Below are 23,596 nucleotides of genomic sequence, written 5' to 3'. Positions count from 1 at the left end.
ATGACCACACCAGAGCTTAGCTGCAAAACAGCTCTCAATGGTCCTGCTCCATTTGTCCCTTCCCCCAACCCACACCCTGGGTGGGGTGGGGGGGGGAATCTCCTGGACACCTTAAGTTCTGGACCCCATTTCAAATGCCCATTTGGGGTCCCCCCTCTTGGCTGCACCCTGTAACAATCCCTGAGAAATGGAAAATGAGGTGAGCCCCCATGATTATCTCCTTAAGGCCAGGGTGGGTGTCCAAGCTGCGGCCCACAGGCTGCATGCGTCCCAGGATGGCTATGAATGTGGTACAACACAAAATCGTAAATTTACTCAAAACATTGTAAGACTTTATTGTGATTGTGTCACATTGTGTTTAATGTGTGGCCCAAAACAACTCTTCTTCCAGTGTGGCCCAGAGACGCCAAAAGGTTGGACACTCCTACAAGGAAATTTTCACACTGCAGGGTGGTGAGTGCAAGGCAGGCAGAGCCTGGTAAGATCTCTGTTGAGATGAAACCGAAAGCTCAGGGAAACCCAAGGCAGCTAGAATGTCCAGTACCCAGGACTGAAGAGGATTAAATCTGCACTTGGAGAAAACTCCCAGAGATCTGCAGAATGTTTCCTCCAGTTTTCATGAGAGCATGATTGGTACACAGGTTTGAAGAAACTACCCAACCAGGGGAAAGCATTGTCCCAAGAATCAGAAGGAAAAGTACTCAGCACTCACCTAGAACAAGGACATATATGTTCCCACTAGCCAGACTGGAAAACTTCTTAATTTAGGAGACACCAGTTAGACTATTTCTTGCTCAAGGTGTCCAGGAAATATTAGAAAGATATATAGGATGTCCTCACCCTCCACCACAGGTGTGAGTTGGGGAAAGGGACACATGGAGCAGGGCCATTGAGCTGTTTTGTACAGCAACAGCTTTGCAGCTAACCTCTGGCCTGGTCATTTAACACATCTATAACCTTTAACTGGTTGCATAGATATGTTAAATAGCTGTGGCCTTGCTTTGAGCCAGGGGGATGGAAGTAACTTCCCCCACCAAGATGTAACTGAGGGGCAGGTCCTCCTGATTACAGCCCCTGTGTGAGAGCTTGGAAGTGACTGGCTCCACGTTGTGGGGCCACGCCTGCTCAGACCCACTACGGCAGCCCAGTAAAGCTGGAAAGATATGGGAGTCCTGGCAAGTGTAGCTGATTGTAGGAGGAGTCGGAAATGGGGATACAGAGCAAGATTGGCATGGGGATTTAAACCCAGGCACAGCAGCCATTGAAGATAGATCCATGCGGTTTCGCCAGAGTGGGGACCCCTGCAGCTTTAGTAGGGGTAATCACCATGAAGCTTTAGCAGAGAACCGCCACTCAGCTTTGGCAGAGTGGTGACCCCCCCCTCCCCCCCACAGCTTTGCAAAGGGAACCACGCGTTTTGGCCAGAGTGCAGGCACTTGCAGCTTTGCCGAGAACCATGTGGTTTTGGCCAGAGTGGGGACCCCTGCAACTTTGGTAGACGAGGACCACGAGGCTTTGGGATGCTTCCTTTGGCCGCATGGCCTGGGAAGCAGGAGAGACTTTGCCTGGAAAATGGGTACAAAGAACTCTTTTGCCAGTAGGCCATAAGAAGGTGCCACATGGCTTTGGATTAATTAGAGATCCTGCCTGGATGGTGACACAGCTGATGGTGCCAGCACCCTGAATCATTGATGTTTGCTTCTTTTCTGGAGTTACAGTACCCTGAATTAGGGCAGGGGGAGAAGGAAGCACTGTGGGTGTCTCAGGGTATCCAAAAAGGACTTTGATATTTTAATGAAGACGTTAGGTCACTACTTTAAGTCTGTATAGCATTAAATAAACATTTTCTTTCCTTTTCACAAATCTCTGGCATTGAGATGTCTTTCCTATTGGCAACAGACAATCAAACCTAGTGGGGGGTCCTTTCGGTAACTGTATATCGTGCCCCCCAGCCCCCTGTGTGGTGTCTGTTCTGTAACAGTTTTTGGCGTCCTTGGGTGAGACAATAATTACCCCCCTTGTCTGTTCTGTAACAATCAGGGTACATACAAGAATCAACTGATGAATGCATAAATAAGTAGAACAACATATCAGTCTCTCTCTCAAATAATCAAAAAAAATTTTAACTAATGGCCAAAATTTTCTAAATTTGTTGGAAATGATAAACCATGCACGTCAATGAACCCCAAGCAAAAGGAGCATGAAGAAAATGATATTAAGTTACATCATAATCAAATTGCTCAAAACCAGCCAGAAAAAAATAAAACACTATGTACATGACAAATTTCTTATACGAAAAAAAATTACAAGACAGTGGAGCCACAATTTTTATTGTATTAAAAGAAAAAACTGTCAACTTAGAATTCTACACCCAGCAAAAACATGTTTCAAAAATGAAGGTGAAAAACATTTTTAGACATACAAAAGCTAAAATAATTCATCACTAGCAAGCCTGCAATATAAAAAGTATCAAAAGAAGTACTTCTAGCAGAGTACTAGATAGATAAATGGATCTATACAAAAGAAAGAAGAGCTACAGAAATGGCAACTATTGGAAAAATATATAAGATTTTGTTATTTCAATCGCCTTAAAATCTGTTTTTAACAACAAAAACAATGCAGCATGAGGTTTATACGAATATAAATGTAAAATGTCTAAACAGTATAGCCTCCAGCAAATGTGGGTGCAGAGAGAAGCAAAAATATATCAAAAACTAAAACTGAAATACAACTAGAGATAGTTTTATAAAAATTATAAGAAATACTACATACAATTCTATAATTTTGAAAGATACGGAAAATTGTTAACTTTTTGAAAAGATACAAGGTATCCAAATTGTCTCCTGAGAAAGCAGAAAACCCAAATAGATCAATAACTATAAAGAAAATTGAAAAAGGAATTAGAGTCACCTCTAAAATCCTGGTAGTTTTATAAATGAGTTTTATAAACAAGTCTTAAAAAAACACATAATTCCTATTGGGTGGGCCAAAAAGTTCATTTAGGTTTTTTCTGTAAAATAAGACACATTTTTCATTTCCACCAATAACTTTATTGATGTGAATATTTTGAGTGTGTCAGCTATCTCCCGCTATTGGCTTTTAATGAGTAGAGGCCAGAGGTGCTGCTAAATGTTTTCCAATGCATTAGATACCCCTATAGCACAGAATTATTGGCCAAAATGTCAATAGTACCAAGAAACTTCACAAACCACTTTTGACATGATCAGTCATAGCACCTTGTCCATGCACTGCACAAACTATTTTTGCATTTCAGTTATTTTTACCTTTCTTGAAATAATAAAGATGATGAATAATATGATGAAAATGTTGCATATTTTCTACCATCTTCAACATTTAAACAGGTACACAAAAATTCACTAATTTTGATGTTTTTTTAAATGCACACAGATATGACAGCTGTCACAATACAATCTAACACAAAATTATTTTGACTGAAGCTAAAGACAACTAAGCACTACTAGCCATCTTGAAGAAAAAAACAAAGGAAATTGTTGGCCAACCCAATACAAAATTAGCAGAAACATAACCTCAAAACCAAAATAAAAAGGAACAATTTTTAAAGAAAACCTCATAAATTCAGATCCAAACTTCTTAAAAACTTGAAAATCAAATAAAATTCTAGAGTGTTAAAAGCACAATAAATTGTGGTAGTTTTAATAGAATGCAACAATGGTTCAGGATTAGCAAATCTATTTTAAGTTTTCTATGAGGAGGCCTTCTTTTTAAATTCAATTATTTGATAAATATTCCTTCATCCATTCATCAAAAATATCAAGTATTCTGTATATGCTAGACACTGGATACCGCAAATTCAGGTGTAAGATAAGGTCTCTGCTTTCACAGAGCTGTCCAGAGAGATACAAATAAAAAAATTAAAATACAGTATAAAGGCTATGGCCAGAGAAATACAGGGTATTATGGGAATACACACACTGGTAATTAAACATTAGGGTGCTGTTGGAATAATCCTGTTGCGATGATTCATTGCCCATTCTAGGATGATGGCAGTTGATAAAGGGAATGTGAGCCTGTACAACATAATTAGAAAATGGTGTGGTTATGGTTGATTGGAAGAACGTGTTATGTATAAAAGGGTAAAAATAAGGGTCAAGTAAATTTGGAAAATATGAGGTTAAGCATCAAGTGTCTTTACTGCAGTACTTGTCAGCAGCTTTATGGTGCTGTTACTCTCTTGACAGAAAGTCCCAGTGTTGGTGTGTATTTATGAGACATTTGATTATACAACCCTTATTTTGCAGATCATGAAAGCATAGTACTTCATGGTACACACTGGGAGAAACTGCTCTCCCACAGTCTCCTCCTTTTAACTCCTATAGTTCTCAGTACTGAGGTGGATTGTCTCACTAACTATATTCAACTCTTTGAGAATGTCTCGTTCTATCACTTTACCCAGTACACTTAGTTTACTTTCAACTAGGTGAGGTTTAAGTGAAAAAGATTCATTGGGCTCTAGCTGATGTGGCTGAGTGGACTGAGCACTGTCCTGTGAACCACAGGGTCACCCATTCAATCCTGATCAGGACATATGCCAGGTTTGCAAGCCAGGTCCTCAGCTGGGGGCATGCAAAAGGCAACTGATCAATGTTTCTTTCCCTCCCTTCCCCTCTTCTAAAAATGTAAAAATCTTTGAAGAGATTCACTGGAACCTCACAAGGGATGAGTCCCAAAAGCCATTAAAAAGAAAAAGATTATTCTGAATCAGGATCACCTGTGAATCAGTATGAAAGACTCTGACCCACAGATTAACTGGCAACAGAGCAGTATTAAGCTTTGTTGATATCTACTGTACAAATGTTAATGGATTTTCACATAAGTCACTTGCAAATAACAGGCTCATTGGAAACAAATCCTTCTATAAGACTGCTTAAGAAAGGAAACTTTTGTTCTTAACACTTTCTATGCCAAAGTTAGCTCCATTCACCTAGACACAAAAATGGCATGCATTTAAGAACAGAAAACTTGAATGTAAATAAATTTAGAGACTAGGGAGATTAGTTCACAGTCCTTGTAATGACTATCCATGTGTCATTGAAAATTCAACTCTACAATATTAAGTTCAATATGTAAAAAAGACATATTTCAAGATGTTCTAAAGAATGGACATTCTTCACAGCAGACAATCAATGAATAAAAGTATGCTGCTAACTTTTGTGTTCAGTTATCTCTAGTGACATCAAAAAAAAGACATAGCCTTCTTTTTGTTTTCAATATATTAAAAAGTAACATAGTACAAATGTTGCAGTTATTAAAAAGAATCCAAATATTTCAAGAAATTTTTATAAACAAGTTCTACAATGAAAGGGAAATATTATCTTGACACATAAATTTTTTAAAGCAAGATTTAAAATTTTTACATCAGGAAGTTTTTAAAATTAAACTTTTCAAATGTTCAAACAAAAAAACATGTACAATCCCCATAATAAAATGTATCCATCCATGTACACACAGCCTGGGTGCTTTGAAAATTGTAAATTTTTAAAATCTAAATGACAGAGGCAACACTTAAAGGTTTTGTGAACCCTTTCCTGAATAAGTATACTTTCAGTAAACCAATTCACCATTATATCTCACTGCGCATTTTCATTTTTGTTCTTCCTGCAAAGGGAAATTCCCACTAACACTGTATTTTTAATATAAAAAAATACATTTAGAGACATTTAACTTCCTGAGTGACTTCAGTCATTTAGTCAAACATGATTTAATGAAACATGATTTAATGAGGAAATTCTAAAATTTTAGAATGAAATAACGTGTAAATTTACACTTGTATGTCCAATTAGGGTAAAACTCAAAGAGCATTTCACAGAACTTACATTCTCTCAGAAGTTAAATATGATTTATCCCCAAAATTTACCAATAAACTTTCTCAAATCAAATGTTATTAAAATGAACCACTGAAACTACATTTTCTCTTTTATTAACAAAATACTATTGTATTTTAGACTATCAACTTGAATGTTTTCTATTATATACATAAAACGTGATTTACTTAATAAGCAGGTTCTTACAATACAACACATAACAGATAGTTAAAATATTTGCTTTATAATACAATCAATTTATACAATATACCCATTCTTCAATAGTCTAAAATGATTAGAAATTGTGGCACTTTCTGTTGCATAAATCCCTTTCTTCTTCATGAAACCCTGAGGTGGAAGGTTATTAATGTAATAACTGGAACCACAATTCTTCTCATTTCTGTATTAGATTGTAGCTATAGGTTTTAAAAATTTTATAGAGAAATGTAGCAACTTGTAAAACTGCTCTGTACGGTTTTAACAAAACATTCCCAGACCAGCTTAGTCAAAAGGCCCTGGGGTGATCCTATAAAAACAATGTCCTTTGAACACTTGTTAGTTTCGAGATGAGTGCCATTTCCCAGCTCTACTACTGTCCCTTCTGTTATCGTGGTCATGTTTCCAGCCATCGTGATTCCTATCTTCATAGAAGAAATCATCTCTGTTCCCTCTGTAATGGTGGTCAGACCCATGATCAATGTAGCGCTGCTCACGACTATAATGTCTATCTGCTATATAGGGATGCGAAGCCTGTCTGACTTTACGCTGTGATGACGGTGTATCTTGACGCCACTGGGAGCCTGAAGACTGGTTAAAAGTGTGATTGTGTGTCTGAGCTGATGGTGAAAATCCTGACTGATCAAGATGTGGAGAACCAAATTTCCCACCATATGACATCTGTCTTAAAACACTATTCATCTGAGGAAAGAAAAAAAAAGAAAGAATGTTAACTGCAAATATTTCTAGATAGCAAAGCCAATGGCTATCTGGTCACAGTTAACCAAACAAATAATAGTAGAAAAGCAAAATGACTCTTGCCTACATGAATCCTAAGTTAAACATAACTAAAAGTAATACGATAGCTTCATTCATTCCAACACACATATAACAAGATACTTGTACAAAACTACTACTTGCCCACAAAATACAACTTAGAAGGGAAGAAGTCATACAAAACAACTATAATATGAATCCCTGTGTGGTGAACATATGAAGAACCATAAGCGCATTATCATTAGAAAAAGCTTCATGAAGGTGGCATATGATCCGTGTATCAAAATTATGAATGGAATATTTTAACGAAAAAATTTTAAGGAGGGAAATATGTCAAGGATAGAAAACTGCACAAACAAAAACAATGAATGGGTTCATAGAATAATAGCAAGTAAATTCTGGCTGAAACAAGTTCTAGATCTCATAAACAGTGAATGGACAGCAACACAAGAAAGGTTTATTTTAACTAGACAATGGAAGTACCTTACAAGTAGGCTAGAGAATCCTGACACTATCTTGCAAACACTGAAAAGTCAAATCACCAGGAAGATAAGCAAAACAGAGTTATAATACTAAATCTGAAATGGTGTGTGAGATGGAATAGTAAAGATAAAATGGAGACAAGTACTAATTGACTAGATGAGTAGCCCCCAAATTCTATTCGTGAATATTAGTCAATGATGATATTCTTTAATAGCCTACAGCAAAATGAGACAAATAAAATGAATATAAAAGTTGATATGCCCTTATATTGGTCTCTGAATGTTACTTCATTTCACTCATATTTTGCAGACCAGTGAAATTCTAAAGGCTAGGGGTCACAAACTAAGATTGTGATTCAGGCAAAGAAAATAAAAAGAAATGAATGCTAAAAAGAAAAAAGAAGAAAAAACAAAGGACTTGGCAACTGAAAGAAAACAAAGATGAAAGAGAAAATATACCTAAGATATTAAATCTACTCTCTTGGTGATATTATTACAGAAAAAACCTGAATTTTCAATAGGCAGTTAAAAGACTCCAATATATTAAAGTATTAACATTAAATATCAGGGAGATTGTATGATAAAAGAAAAAAGTCACTCAGCATAGGGTTGCAAGAACAAAAAAATGAATTTCCAGTATTTGAAACACATAAACACACACACACCCAACAACTGTTGAAGAAAAGTAAAAATGTAAGATGTATTTTTATCTTCAATCTTCAAATATGTCTCATTTCAGGCCAGTGGAAACTGAACTGTGTGATCAATCTACAAATATCATCCTAGTCTATCTAAAATTTAAGAAGTTAATTTAAGAACTATCTCAGAGATCAAACATGGAGCAAAGTAGGTGGATGTTATACTCACCTCCTCCCAAAACCAAACTGGAATTGCAACTAGAATATAGACCAATCAACCTGTAAAATCAACTCAAGACTAGCTGAAGAGAAGTCTTATAACCAAGGAAGTACAGAAGAAGACACAAGGAATTGGTAAATTCTGGAAGCATATCAGCTGCAAGGATTTCCCCTGAAAAGTGTGGGGTCTCAAACCAAAGCCAGGCTCCTCAGCCCAGAGCACCAGAGCTGGGAACAGAGGCCCACCTGGATGTGAAAATCTTCAGGGATTCTGTCCACCAGGGAGGGAGAGGAGTCAGCTAGAGGCACAGGCACCCTCTTAAAGGGCCAACACACAAAAATCTTATAGCTACTCACCCCCGGGCTCTGGCAGAACAGGTGGAATTTATTCTGGGATACAAGGTTACAATATCCACAAATCAGTTAATGGGATACACCACACAAACAAAATGAAGAATTAAATAACATGATCATATCAATAGATGCTGAAAAAACATTTGATAAAATCTAGTACCCATTTATGATACAAATTCTCAGCAAAGTATGAATACAGAAAACATATCTCAAAATAATAAAGACCATATGTGACAAACCCACAGCCAACATCATACTCAATAGTCAAAAACTAAACGAGTTACCCTTAAGACCAGAAACAAGACAGGGATATCCATTTTTACCTCACCTTTTCAACATAGTACTGGAAGTCCTAGCCACAGCAATCAGAGAAGAAGAAATAAAAGGCCTCCAAATTGGAAAGGAAAAATAAAACTGTTATTATTTGTAGATGATATGACACTGGATATAAAGAACCCTAAAGATTCCACTAAAATACTAGAACTGATAAATGAATTCAATAAAGCAGCAGTATACAAAATAAATATCCAGAAATCAGTGGCTTTTTCATACACCAATAATGAACTATCAGAAAGGGAAACTTAAAAAAAAACAAACTCATTTACAACTGCATCAGAAAAAAATACCTTGGCATAAATTCAAGTAAGGATGTATAGGACTTATACAGCATACTCAGAAAATTGTAAGAAATTGAAAAAAGAAACTAAAGATACAAATAAGTGAAAGCATACACCGTGTTCATGGATAGGAAGAATTAACACTATTAGAATGTCCACCCAAAGCTATCTACAGATTGAATGAAATTCCTATCAAGATACCAATGGCATATTTCACAGAACTAGAAAATTCCAAAAATTCATATGAAACTGCAAAAGACCCCAAATAGCCACAATAATCTTAAGAAGTTGGAGGAATCATACCACCTGATACGGAAATATAAGGTCACAGTAATCAAAACAGCATGGTACTGCCATAAAAACAGACATATAGATCAATGGAAGAGAATAGAGAGCCCAGAAATAAACCCAAGTCTCTACGGTCAATTAATATTCAATAAAGCAGATAAGAACACACAATAGGGTAAAGATAAGTGTGTTCATCAATAACTGGTGTTGGGAAAATTGGATACTTGCAAAAAAAGAAACTAGACCACATTCTTATACCATACACAAGAATCAACTCAGAATAGGTTACAGACTTAAATGTTAGACTAGAAACCATAAAAAGCTTGTAAGAAAACACAGGCAATAAAATTTAGGACAACTGTTGTAGCACTATTTTTCTGATATATTGCCTCGGGCAAAGGAAACAAAGAGAAAAAGAAACAAATGAGACCACATAAAACTAAATAAATGTTTTTGCACAGCAAAGGAAACCACTGACAAAATGACAAGATAACCCACTGAATGGGAGAACTTACTTATCAATGATACATTGGATAAGTAGTTAACATCCAAAATTTATAAACAACTCACACTACTCAACACCAAGAAAATACCAGAACAAAACCCCCCAATTTAAAAATGGGCAAAGGACCTGAATAGACACTTCTCCAAAGAGAACACACAGATTTCCAACACACATGTGAAAAGACATTCAACATGACTAATCAGAGAAATGCAAATTAACACCACAATGAGATACCACCTTACATATATGGACCCAAAATAACCCAGAATTTATTTATAAAAAATTGTGCATTTATTCTTACATGTTTAATTTGTAGTCACTCTCCATTTGATGCAATACGCCCATCAAGACTTTTTTCCACAGCTCAAAACAGTTTTTGAACTTGTCCATTTTGATGCCTTTTAATGCTTTGGCCATTTTTTTGTTTCATTTCTTCCACACCAGCAAAACATTTCCCTCTGAGGACATTTTTTATCCAGGGAAACAAAAGTATCACTGGGGGAAGAGATCAGGTGAGCAGGGAGGTCATGCTGCTTTTGGTCAAAAACTGCTGAGCACGCAGCAAGGTATGGGCAGGTGCACCCAATAAATCACCCATCATGAAATGGGCAAACACACTGAAAGAATCCTCAGAAGAAAAAAAAAAATTCACTGAAGCGAAATGCAGCCTCCCACAGCAATGCCAGCTTGTACATGGATACAGATGGGTTCCTAGAACACTCACCTAGCCAGGGAAGCCAGTACTGCAAAAGGACTGGCCTCCAGAAGATACTTCTGGTTTTTTTGGGTCCCCCCTCATATACCTGACAGAATGGCTATCATCAATAAACCAACAAAAAGGTGTTGGCTCAGGTGTGGAGAAACAAACCCTCATGTACTTTTAGTGGGAATGAAATTGGTGTAGAAAGCAGTATTAGTATCTCAAAAAATTAAAAATTAAAAATGCAACTGTCTTATGGACCCAGCAATTCCACTTGTGGGAATACATCCGAAGAAACCCAAACCACTAATTTGAAAGAATATATGCATCCCTAAGTTCATCACAGCATTACTTACAATAGCCAAGACTTAGAAGCAACCTAAGTGCCCATCAGTAGATGAGTGGATGAAAAAGCTACAGTACAGTTACATGATGGAATACTACTCAGCTGTTAAAAAGAAACCTTACCTTTTGTGACAATATGGATGGACCTGCAGAGTGTTATGTATCCTAAGTCAAATAAGCCAGTCAGAGAAAGACAAGTAACACATGGTTTCACTCATATGAGAATTCAATGAACAAAATTAACTAACAAAATAGAAACAGGCTCAGAGACAGAAAACGGACTGACAGCTGTCAGAGGGGTTGGGGGCCTGGGTGATAAAGGTGAAAGAATGAAGAAAAAAAAAAAAAACACAACTCATAGACACCGACAAGAGTATGGTGATTACCAGAGGGAAAGGAGATGGGGCAAGCAGAAGAGGGGAGGGGGAATAAATGGTGATAGAAGGACACTTAACTTGGGATGGTGAACACACAATAGAGTGTACAGATGATGTGTTATAGAATCATACACCTGAAACCTATACAATTTCATTAAGCAATGTCACCCAATAAATTCAACTAAAAATATTATCTGAACACTCTAAGAATGATTTTTTTAAGCAACATATGTTGAAAAATTAGCCTACCACCGCTTGTCTCTGAAAATTTTCTGGCGAAGAGAAAGATCTCTGAATTATCTGTGATGAAGGAGTTATGTTATCCACCATCCTTTCGTACCTGAAAAAAAAAATAAGAAAACCAACATGTAACCTTTCATTCTACAAGAATTTACTACATACCAACCATAAACAGACACAGCTCTCAAAGAAATGAACAAGGTTATCTGCTCTCATGCAACTGGGGTAAGGATTTAGGCAGTGAGAGAGCTTCACATAGTTTAAGTGATATACTGGAAGAAAAAAGAGCAAGTAGAGATGAGAAAGATGGGGGTTCTATTTCTGACTGACTGCTCAGGAACAGTCTTTCTAAATAGACATTTGCAGTAAGAACTGAGTGACAAGGTTACCTAAAAGAAAAACATTCCCACTGAGAGATGGACTAGTGTAAGGGTGAGCAAACTAGAGCCTGTGGGCCAAATCGTTTTTGGTAAACAAAGTTTTATTGGAACACCACCACCCTCTTTTGTTTTTGTATTATCTACGTAGAGCTACAAAGGCAGAGTAAGAAACTGTAAGACCAGCAAAGTCTAAAACATTAACTACCTTGTCCTTTATTAGAAAAAAAATTGTCAATCCCTGGGCTAGTGCAAAAGCCTAGATGGAGAACTAAAATGAAAAGGATTTGATAGATGTGATAGATGAGGGTAAGAGAATAAATAAAAATAATAAAATCTATATATTTAGCTTGAGCAATTAAGTAGACATATACCAAGACAGGAGAAAGGAACAGATTTTGTGGAGTAAGAAATTAAGAGTTCTGTTAAAAAGAATTTTTAGGATTTATACTTTATTCCTTACTTCCTGAAGAGATAACTTGCTCTGCAGGACTCACTTAGAAAACATTATGACTTACAGTGCTGACCTTTTTTGAGTTTTCTTAAATCAGTTAGAGTATGCTAAGGAAGTAAAAAGTACAATTTTACTTACAACAAGAGTATAAAAATAATGTACACTCTAGCCTTTGATTAAAACTAAAGTACTTACTTGCATATTTTTTTCCCCAAGAAATTCTAAGGAGGGCAGAAGAGTGTGTCTAAGTTTTTTTTCCTCTACCTAAAATACCTTTGAAGGTTCTATGAAAGTGGATGGAGATGCTTCAAATTCCACCTATACTGAGAAGCATCTAAACACAATTTCAGAGGCAAGAAAGGACACTAAGAGGATACCTTTTTTATACTACTGCTCTCTTACAATTTCACTTTCTGATTATCTTTTCATATCCATCCACTTCTCTCCAGCTCATGGCACCACTCTAATTCAAACCATCAACCTCACCCCAATAACTTCCCTGCTACCTTGCTACTTACACCATTACCTTGCTACCAACCAATAGCTTCCTAACTAGTCTATTTTTACCCTTGTCCTTCCAATTCATTCTCCCATTTCAACCAAAAAAACTCCATACAATACACACCTGTTCCTTTTACTACCCTACAGAAAACATTTCAATGTCTTCCTACAGTTCTTAAGGTAAAGTCCCAAAATGGAAATCATAGCCTGTAAGAACTCTGGATCATTCAGCATACTTCAAAATAGCATCTACTTCAAAATAGCATCTACTGCTCTCCATTTTTCATTATGATCTAGGTACACTGTCCTCTTGCAGGTTCTCATTCATTTATATCGTCTCTCCTTGTTACAACTTTCCCCTAACACTTTCTACTTCTTTTTTAAAGAACTAATTGAAGGAATTAAATAAGTAGTCATAAAATACATATAATATGTGCTGTCATCTAGACTCTACGCTCCTGTAGGTAGCACATCACAGTGGCTGGGCTAGAATGCACTATCTAGGTTTGAATTCTGTAAGAGCAGTTTAAACTTGAGCAAGTTATCTCCAATCCTCATTTTCTTCATATATAAGAGATAATAATCCCTACCTCAAAAGGCTGTTGTGAGGAATAAATGAAATCATAAACACAAAAAGCTTGGTGAAGAACATGACACATGATAGGTATTTGTTAACTCTTTCTTGAATAAAGGCCATTATGATTAATAAATATTTCTATGAATAGACCAGGGAAAAAACTGCCTCTGGTAAAATGTCAGCCTCACTGAAGCAATAAATAAATAAATAAATAAATAAAAATTATTAAGTAAATATAAACATGGTAATTGTCTATCTTTTCTGACCCTTGGAAACTAGAAGGCATTTTAGAGATCATTTAATTTAATTTGTTTTACTTACAAATGGGAGGATAGGACCAGAGAGATGAGAACAGTGAAGATTGCAAAACTGGTAGAGGCAGATCTAGAATCAAATTCTAAACTCTTAGTCCAACATTCTACTTACTAATTGCAAGTAATCAATTAGTGGTCACAAACTAATTTAAATTTTAAAAGATGAAATGAAATGGAAATTGATTACACTGCAAGTAATAATGTCATTTTGAAAATTTTTCTTTCAGTTATATACATGTATATGTGGTTGTTGGTATGTCTATATAAATGAACATAAATATAGTTATATATCTATTTTAAGGGGACTATATGTAATGTATATGTCTATAGACTCTTAAAATAGATACATAATTATAACCCAACATAATAATGTTGCAGAGAAACAAGTAGGAGCACTAAAAATGCAAACACTCATTATGTGTTCTGAGATCACTATCTAAGAAAATTCCTGATAAATGATTTTAACAATAGGTGAGAAATATTACCTGCCAGGAGATGTGGAGGTAGGGCTTGCATTTCCAACATGATGCTGGGAATATGTCAAACTAACGTCCTGTGAGGCATGGCTACTTCCTAAAATAAAATAATTTGAGAAACGCTTCTTGACAAAAAATTGTTTCCCCCACCCCAAATCACTTCTAAAAGGTAGACATGGGATCAAAAGAAAACCTCAGATTTTGGTAGACTGGCTTTACAGTTTCACCAGAGTGAAAATTCTGTTTAATGGCAGGTACATCCAAAATAAATGGTCCCAAATAGGGTAATATCTACTGTATAAATATCCACTCTGGCCATAATATTTGATCCTCACACTAAATTGTAAGACTGGATACATGCAAAGTTTCATCCTCATATGATCAAGAATCAAAACTTACAAAAGTAAATTACAAAGAAGCCAGGAAAAGTATTTTTAGAAAATAATTCTTGCTCCCTTCTAACAATAAAATTTAGGGTTTTTTTTTTCACTAATACAAACTGAAATTTTAAACTCAGTTTTAAAATTACAACTTTCAAAATCCATGTTGTCAATGCTACCCATTTTCAGGAATACTATTTACTATTCACAAATCTTAAAGTATTTTCATCCAAAAAGGATTTTTTAAAACTGAATAATGAAAACAAAATATTAAAAAGCAGCTAGTAATTTCTCTTACCTGATCTAAACTGAATTTTGATAGGCCTTCCAAAAAGTTTGATTCCATTAAGTAGATTCATTGCATAAGGAACAGATACTTCATGTTTGAAATTCACAAATGCAAACTGCTTTGGTTTACCATCCTTATCTTTTGGAATTTTCACTTTTATTACTGGCCCAGCCTATAAATAAGAAGAGTTTACAACTTAAATAAGGCAATTCAGAGAAATATTCAAATTTTACAAAGTTTATAAACAAAAGAAATGTAATCAGGGACTCTAAAAAATAGATAGATTTTCATCTCCATTAGAATAGAGTCTGCAGATATAACTAAACATTTACTTATTTGGGAGAAGGAAGTCCCTAAGGAACTAAACACAATCACTGAATTTACATTTCTCAGCACTTTATCACTTTAACACTGTGACCAACATCCATCATCTTTCCCCTCCATAGAAATTAGTGTTTATAAACACTGGTATTCTTGGACCAAAAATTCACTTCTGTATGGACTAATCAAATTTACCGGTGGTTAGAGGATGGAACTGGAGGGAAGAGGATACTTGGAATTTTTAACATATTTTAATACAGATTTAAATACAGGAGCACCACAATGCTACGTTTCTACTGAGAATTTATGAGCCTTTCAAAATACCGTAATGCTGCAATTTTGTAAGAAACTTACATGAAAAAGAGATACAAGGAAATTCAAATATAACTTGTCAAGACAACCAAAGACAAACTGTCCTAAGAGGAAGATGAAAAAAGGAGATATAGAAAAAAACACTGGTCTATATAAATGTGTTCTCACTATAGTGTACACCGGGAACTAATATATCATTGTGTGTCAACTGTAATTAGAAACTTAACTTACAAAATACTGCTCAAAAAAGAACCCATGTGTATTATGCCCCTTTAGGACCCCTGAATCTTTACCTCTGGAATGCCTCCTCGAGGATCCCTCCACCACATTTAGTCCTCAACTTTGGCGTGAGAAGGATTCTTTTAATTAGGCGACACCCACCCAACACCTAAACGCGACCATCAGGCCCAACCAGCCCACCTGAAGGATGTCCCGACGGACAACTACGTTTGCACAAAAAAAGCGGAGATAGCAGTTGGGCTGGGCCGTACGCGAGCGGAAAAGTAAAGGAAAAGGCTAACCCCAGCCGCTTACCTGGTGGAAAAGCTCGAAAAGGAGCTCCTCTGTCACTTTAGTTTCTAGATTGCCCACAAAAAGAGTACGATCCGCTTCCGCCGCCGCCGCCCCCATTTCAGCGTCTCCCCCTCCCTAAAAAGGCCGAAGGGTCGCCGCTGACGCACCACTGCGCACTCTCGAAAGCCTACGTCCTCGCGCTTCCAGGCGTCACAGACGTAAACGTCAATCACGCTCGCTCTCGGCCCGCGAGGAGCGCTGACGGTGTGCGCATGCTCGCGAGGAGAGCTCTCGTTAAAGGCTGCAGCTAGAGTGGTTGCGACTCGTAATATGGCTTACTCTGTAGTCGCTGTTCGTGGAGCTGCACCGACTGTGGAGCTGCAGAGGGCCTTCTTTGACTGAGCGACGTTAAGACAGATACAGCGGGCAGTGTTTGAAGATGGCCCTAAACTCTGGGTTCCTGTGTGCTGGCGATCAAGGGAAGAGGGTGACCTCCAGTTGTTCCCACGGCGACCTTAGCCCTTCGGCCGTAGCATTGGCCATGGTCTCTGGAGACAGCTGCCTCTTGGCCAGACTTGAGGCGGTTCGTTCAAGACCTACTTCTCGCCAGGTGGTACGGCAAAGCGTTCGGATCGAGAGACGTCGGACGGCTGGTGGAAGCTGGAGCCCTCTGCGCTTTGTAAAGGGAGGAGACCCTGATGGGCGGAGCCGAAGCCGTAGGGAGAGATTTTCGCCTTACCCGACTCCTGTGTTTAAACTGGATCTGTTAAGTGTCTGACCGCCTTTGGAGGTGTTGTCGCAGCCAGCCTTTCTGTTTAAAAAGAACACTTCCTCAGCCCTTCAATTAGCTTGTGAACAAGGCCTCTCAAATCCTTTCTTGTTGCAATCGCAGTCTTATTTTTAGAAGGATATATTTTTATTTTAATATAGAGATATGTGAAAGTCCTGTTAATATAGCCTAGGACAAAGGGAAATTTTACTATTGCTAAATTCAGATGGTGTTTAGGGGCCAGAATGATTAGTTCGAGAAGGAGGTAGATATTTTTTCTTAGTCACAAAGCTGAGCTATTGGGACCACCTGCCTAGAGGTCAACAATCCGCTTATTCACCCTTTGTGCACTCCATTCCTACAATGGCTCCAAATTTCTCTGCTTTCCACAAGTCTTACCTCCCTTCCGTTGAATTACAAGTCTCAAAGGAGGAGAATCTACTTTGAGACTTGTAATTGAGCTTTCTTAACCACCTACTTTCTACCTCACATTAATCCCTGTACTTTTACTTCTGTTGATGAAAAGGAAACGCTTCCATTTATCTCTCCGTTTTATCTTTCCTCCCTATGGCCCAATAATCCTATTATCTTGACTTGGACATTTACACTCTCCCATCTCCCTCCTTGTTTTCATCACGAATATCTACAAACTTGAGTCTCAACCATACTAAAAACAAGAGCAAAACCTAAACCTTGCTGCTCTTTCAAATTATTAAAATCAATTTACACTTCTTTCTTTACCAAAAGCTCCAAATGAATTTTTACTTATATTTGTCATTACTTGCATTCAATCCCAGCTTCCTTAATTTAAATCTGTTGTCCCAAAATTAACAGAAATTGGTTTTACAACATCCTGTTAGGAAGCTGTCCATCTATGTACTCTAGCATCTTTCTTGGACTTTCTTATTTGTTAATTCATTCAAGCATTCTACAATATATGAAAATCTCTGAGGTAATTACACACTGTGGATGAACTTGACACAGTCTTGCCATCAAGGAGATCAAGGAGTATACTCTTGGAGAGGCTAATAAATCAATATGTAATCTTCCACACTAGAATGTTCATTAGCTGCAGTGATAATAAGCACTGGTTGCAATGGCTTCCATAAAACTGTGCTATCATGTTCTCTTACCTGGCTTACTGGCTAATATTTTTGTTCTCCTAATCATGCATTCCTCAAGAGTGGTATTGGGAGAAAGTTGGTTTCGTTTAAGTGCCAACTCTTGCTGTCTGTCCAATATGTTCAAACAGCCAAGTTACCACAGAGCACACAGAACTGGATTGTTAGAACTACATCTTAAGGAGAGTGTTGTGAGAGGTCTGAAAACCAGGTCATAGAAAAATGTTTGAAAGAATAAGGATAGCTACCTTTTACTGAATGCTGTTTGCAAGGCAATGTGCTAAGGGCTTTTATTCAGTGTTTATTCAGATATTCATTGAGAATTTTTTCTGTGCCTGCTACTTCCTGTGCTAGGCACTTAGAGTAAAGTGAACAAGATAGATAAGGTTGCTGCTTTTATGGAGCTTTATATATGTAATTTTTCACAACAGCTCATAACAGATGTATTATACTTTCATTTCTTTAGCTGAGAAACCAAGGCACAAAGAGATGAAGCTTTTCAAGGTCATTCAGCTAGTAAAGGATAGAAACTTGCAGCCTTTCAACTTGAGTTTCTCATTTAAACCATGTGACCCAAATATGATGACAATTTTCTCATTTCTCCTAAGGATATACTATTCTAGATATCTAAAAAGATGTTAATTTATAATATATGATAGATGTCTTTATGTTGGTCATTATGATAATCCATAGTTGAGAAAGGAGTACCAAAATTATAAGCAAAGAGTTTTAGACTGGGAAAGATAATAAAATTAAAGATAAAAATAAAAGATTTTCATACAACTTAGAGATCCCTAGCAGTAGAAAATACCCCCAAATAAGGTAATGAGTTAACTGCCCAAAGCTCAGATGGAGGGTAAATTCTGTCAAGTGTAAATAGGACTAGCTGACTTTTTCACTTCTTTCCCACTTAACCTATAAATGGGAAAGAATTTATTGTTAAAATTTGAAATGGGGAATTGAGGGAGAAGAGAAAAATGGGTTATAATATACAGGATAACCTTATTTACTGTGCAAATCAGGACTCTTTACAGTGAAAGGCTATCAGTTAAGGGGGGCAACAGCAACATATTAGGGCTGTCCCAGGTAGATTTGTTGGATGATTTGATGTACCTAAGGAGAGGGTACAATGTGAAATATGCCTTTGAAGCATATTTAGCTTTAAGGAAAGGCTGCTGAGATTTGTAAATGAAGGAACAAAAGTCTGGCATAAAAGTGCATGAGAACGGGAGGACCCATTTCTGTTTGTTCTGATATAGGGTCATCAGGAGTAGGGCTTTGATTGGATGATAGTGTGCATGTGCAAGAAAAAAATGGTGTGAAAAAAGAAAATGTGTTTTGTTTGGCAAGAGGAGAATTTTGTTCACACAAATGCCCATCATTTTAAATCTGAAGTAATGAATGCTTAAATTCTCCTTTTCTTAACACCTTCACTAGTGTGACTAGGAACTGTGTTCTTAGAGTTACAAAGACTATTGTGAAAACAAGAACCAATGTAAACTTTGAATGAAACTACATAAAGCAGGGACAACTAACTTTTTCCAAGAGCAATCCATGTTATTACAAATTTGTGTGCAAAATGAATTCTTTAATGTCAGTGGTAAAGTATAGTATAATGTCATTTTAAAATAGATGAATTTTCTTAAAAGTCCAAAAATTTATACTTCTGTATATTTTTAAAAACCATTATAACTTCCTGTTTGGGGGGTTTTGCCCCCTATTTATTACATCACACTAAGCAACTGCCCAGCATGAGTTGGAGTCCTATTAGAATATTACTTCCTCTACTCATCATCACTAAAACTCTAAAATTTAGAATGCACATTTGGGATACAGAAAAAAAGGAGGCCAGTGAGACTGTTCTTCCTCAGTAGCCAGATTTGATGATAATCCTAATTCTAAGGAAGAAAGGAAAGGAAGAAGGAAAGTCCCACAGGAGGAAGAGGAAATAGACCTCTCATGGCCAAAGGTTCAACTGCCTGGCAAACAAAATTAATTAGGTCTTTTATTCCTTCAAGGTTAATCTATGCAGATCCCACTGAGATGCAGATTTTGTCTTCCCAGTTTCCATGACAAGTATTCTCATTTTCCCAACTAAATAAGTTTGAATACCTGTTACTCCATACTGCCTACATCCATCACCTGCAAAAATGCTGCTATTTTATCTTCACAATGTATTTATGTTTTTACAATAACTTGCATCACCTGCACTGTATTTAGCCTGTTTTGTTTGCCTCTGTACCTCTATACTGTATATGTATATAGCTTACAGACCAATGTTTCTGATCACATAAATTCTACTCCAGTGTTTCCCATAGTATAGTCCCCAGAATCTCCACTAGATATGCAAGCTACTCCTTTGGAAAAAATGTCAAGAGGTCAATAAATTTGAAAATGATGTATGTTTTATCACCTTCTTAGGGAGTCATAATTTATAATAACATGTTAAAAATTCTGGTAATACCTTTAAAAAAAGAAACCCTTCATTTGGATTTTAACTTCATTTTAACCAAGGTTTCACCAATTTATTTGTCCATAAATTAAAAATTTTTGCATAGTACCTATCTTCCTGAGGAATCTCAGTTCTACAGAAATAATTAGAAATGCTGCCTACTTAAGAAGCTCCATTTGCTCCTCACTTGAGTTATTAGAAATGGATTTTTATATAGCATGGCAGAATTTAGTGCCCCTGACTAAATAGGTATTGCATGTTTTAAAAATTATTGCAACACACTGGTTGAAAATCACTGACTGACTTAGGTGCATAGAAATAACGTACAGAGTTTGCTTAAGGCAAAGATAAACCTTTTACAACAAGTTCTATGGCTGGGGTGTGACTACCTACCATGGACTGGCTAGTGAGGAATTTCTGATCAGATCAGCCCTTCTAGATTACTTGCCACAGAACCCCTTTTTTCTTCCACATAGGCCGAGAGGAAAAATTGAGGCTTTTATATTGGTACTTATATATAGGTACTTAAAACGAGAAAAATTTCCACAAAGTTTGTGTTGATGAATTTCAAAATACAATAATCGATATAATCTTTTATGTAATGTTAATACTCTTAAGGAAAAGGTAGAATTATTTTGGGGGGAGAATAGCAATTTTTAAATGTTTATAGTTAGTGTTTACTATTATCAAAATCAGTAACAGCACTGGCTGGAGTGACTCTGTTGGACATTGTCCCGCAAAGCGGAAGGTTGCTGGTTTGACTGTGGGTCAAGGCCAGTGTCTGGGTTGTGGGCCTGGTCCTGGCTGGGGTGCATGCAAAAGGCAACCAATAGATGTTTCTCTCCCTTTCTTTGTCCTTCCCTTACCCCTCTCTCTAAAAATAAATAAAATATTTTTTAAAAATCAATAACAAATACTCATCTGTTATTTTATTATTTTTTTTTTTAGCCAAGAAAGAATTTATTAAGGCAATGGTGTGGTGCCTGGAGTCTCCTGTGGCTCATGCTCAAAGACCTGGCTCGGATCATGTGATTTTTAATGAGATTTATCTTTAATTATCTCTAATGAGATTTTAATGTGTTTTATCTTTAAAACTACCTGAAATTTTTTTTGTCAAAGGTGTTGCCACATGCTAATACCAGTTCATGAGCCTATGGTTTTAATTGAGCATATTCATTGGAAAGCATTTACATTATACAATTCTATTATTCCCAATATTTGCCTTTTAGCATGTGGTTATGTTGCAGATTAATTGCTTCCAATTGAAGTTTAGATAGAAGCTGTACAATTGCATAATTAAATGGATTTTTGAAATATGGAAATTTTCTTTTTACTTACATCCGGGTCTGAAAGATGCTGTTAGAACTGTAGTTTGAATTCAGAAACTGTATTTACTGCAAATCTGTGTAGGTAGGCAGATCTTGCTTAAGTTCCTTAACAGGACAGGAAGCGAGTATAAAAGCTTGAGATCACTTGCAATTCAAACAATGTTAGTTGTTGAAATGGCTTGACCACAGTATAAGTTTGGTGTGTAAGCACTGTTTTGCCTTATAGCTTTAGGTTTAATTCATTGAGAAACATTATCAAGCCTGCAGCAAAAGTTAATTTCCAAAGGCATTTAGTGTGATAACAGGGTTGAGGACAGTCCTTCCAACCTCTCAAAAATGTACAAACCATTCTTAGATGGAGGGCCATACAAAAATTGACAAACAGCTGGATTTGATCTGCATGCCTTAGTTTAGAGAGACTTTTAGTAACTACCAAAGTCTACAAAACTATTTAGTGGTAGAGTGGGGATTCAGATTTGATCAGGCAGCCTGGCCTCAGCGCCTATACACTTGGTGACTATGCTATACTGCTGACAGCTGGTGGCAAAACCTAGAGTGGCTCTTAGACTGTGGGTTTGTTTTTTTTTTAACTTATACAATAATGCACACAAAACAGTGTACAGTGCAACTGATACCTGTGTCCTTACCACCCAATTTAAACTACTGTTCCATTCTTAAAATCTCTTTTGTTTACCACACTCTTCACCTGACACAATCACTCCTGAATTTGGCATTTTGCATTTCTTGCTTTATTTTTTAAGTGCTACTTTGATTACATGTGTATCCCAAGTGCATTTCTAAGTGTAATATGGAATTGTTTTACCTATTGTAAAGCAATTTAAACAGTGTGCTAGCTAGGTTTAAGGATTGCAGTATTGAAACAAAAGGCATGAGTCTTTTAGCCCCTTGTGTAAAGACACGCAGAGTTATAACTCAATGATACAGCTGAAAAAAGTAAAAATACATTTAAAAATAGAACAATATAAATGGCACCTACACTGCACAGAATGTTCAGTGGCTCACTTATTTTCTCCATTTGATTTTGCCAATATATACCTTTTAGTAGAATATGGCTTTTCAGTTACCACCCCTCTCGTGTCTTATATCTACTCATTTCACAAAATTTAGGTACCTGTCTGGCCCCTGGAGCCTTTTGTGCTTGTAACCCCAGATTTAAGATGTCATTCCACTTAGCCATTTAAATGGGAAATTTTATTAACATGGGAATTTGTGTTATATTGTGTTATAATGACATTTATGTTACATAAATTAACAAAAATGGGTATGAAATAATATATGCACTAACTTATATGAACAAAATAGGCATAGAAAAGACTAGAAATAATTTTGCCAAAATGTATATCTGAGTGGTAACATTTTGTGTGATTTTTACTGTGTGGTCATATTTTTATGAATTTACAAAATTATTTTTATTATAAAATATTTTTTAAAAACTCAAATCATCTGTAAAATATTTCAATAAGGTCATAATTGTTTATTCTTTAATCATATTAATTTCAATTAGGTTATGCTGATATTTTTCACTACTTAAATCAATCAGTTCTTGCTTTGTTCTAGTAAAGATCAAAATATGGTTATGCACTGCTTAACAGCAAGGATACATTCTGATAATTCATTGTTAGGTGATTTCATTATTGTGGGAACATCACAGAGTCATAGAGTCTCTTCACAAAGACCTAGTGGCATAGACTACTACACACCTAGGCTATATGATGTAGCCTATTGTTGCCATAGGCTACAAGCCTGTATAGCATGTTACTATATAAAATAACAGGAGATTTAATCAAAGA

At 36.4% G+C, this 23,596-nt stretch overlaps 2 protein-coding genes and 1 non-coding gene across 3 annotated transcripts; 2 read left to right on the top strand and 1 right to left on the bottom strand.

Moving 5' to 3' along the window:
• Nucleotides 1-3,027: 3,027 nt before the first annotated feature.
• RBM7 (RNA binding motif protein 7) lies at nucleotides 3,028-16,273 on the bottom strand. The gene is made up of 5 exons (XM_045838677.1): nucleotides 16,137-16,273; nucleotides 14,979-15,141; nucleotides 14,310-14,397; nucleotides 11,611-11,701; nucleotides 3,028-6,761 (listed from the first exon to the last, which is right to left on the bottom strand). The coding sequence occupies exons 1-5, from the start codon at nucleotides 16,230-16,232 to the stop codon at nucleotides 6,399-6,401; spliced, it is 801 nt and encodes a 266-aa protein (XP_045694633.1). The 5' UTR covers nucleotides 16,233-16,273; the 3' UTR covers nucleotides 3,028-6,398.
• Nucleotides 16,274-16,537: 264 nt separating this feature from the next.
• Nucleotides 16,538-21,317, top strand: CUNH11orf71 (chromosome unknown C11orf71 homolog). Its single transcript, XM_045838686.1, has one exon. The coding sequence runs from the start codon at nucleotides 16,555-16,557 to the stop codon at nucleotides 16,891-16,893; it is 339 nt and encodes a 112-aa protein (XP_045694642.1). The 5' UTR covers nucleotides 16,538-16,554; the 3' UTR covers nucleotides 16,894-21,317.
• Nucleotides 21,318-22,616: 1,299 nt separating this feature from the next.
• On the top strand, nucleotides 22,617-22,732 carry LOC123820133. The gene has a single exon (XR_006785898.1). It is a non-coding gene; the product is annotated as a small Cajal body-specific RNA 1 (non-coding RNA).
• Nucleotides 22,733-23,596: the final 864 nt, after the last annotated feature.

This window comes from Phyllostomus hastatus, unplaced genomic scaffold (genome assembly GCF_019186645.2).
Source record: "Phyllostomus hastatus isolate PE091 unplaced genomic scaffold, TTU_PhHast_1.1 phas_contig_113, whole genome shotgun sequence".
Classification (NCBI taxonomy): Eukaryota; Metazoa; Chordata; class Mammalia; order Chiroptera; family Phyllostomidae; genus Phyllostomus; species Phyllostomus hastatus.
The sequence above is the reverse complement of the archived record's forward strand: the minus strand, read 5'-3'. Positions and strand labels throughout refer to the sequence as shown.

What these genes read in the sequence shown, in the direction of transcription:
- RBM7 (XM_045838677.1), bottom strand. Translation starts at nt 16,232, where the DNA reads ATGGGGGCGGCGGCGGCGGAAGCGGATCGTACTCTTTTTGTGGGCAAT. An exon ending in ACCTCCACATCTCCTGGCAG is followed by an intron (nt 11,702 to 14,309) that starts GTAATATTTCTC and finishes TTTTTTTTTCAG; the next exon opens with GTACGAAAGGATGGTGGATA. An exon ending in ATTTTCAGAGACAAGCGGTG is followed by an intron (nt 6,762 to 11,610) that starts GTAGGCTAATTT and finishes TTCTTTCCTCAG; the next exon opens with ATGAATAGTGTTTTAAGACA.
- CUNH11orf71 (XM_045838686.1), top strand. Translation starts at nt 16,555, where the DNA reads ATGGCCCTAAACTCTGGGTTCCTGTGTGCTGGCGATCAAGGGAAGAGG.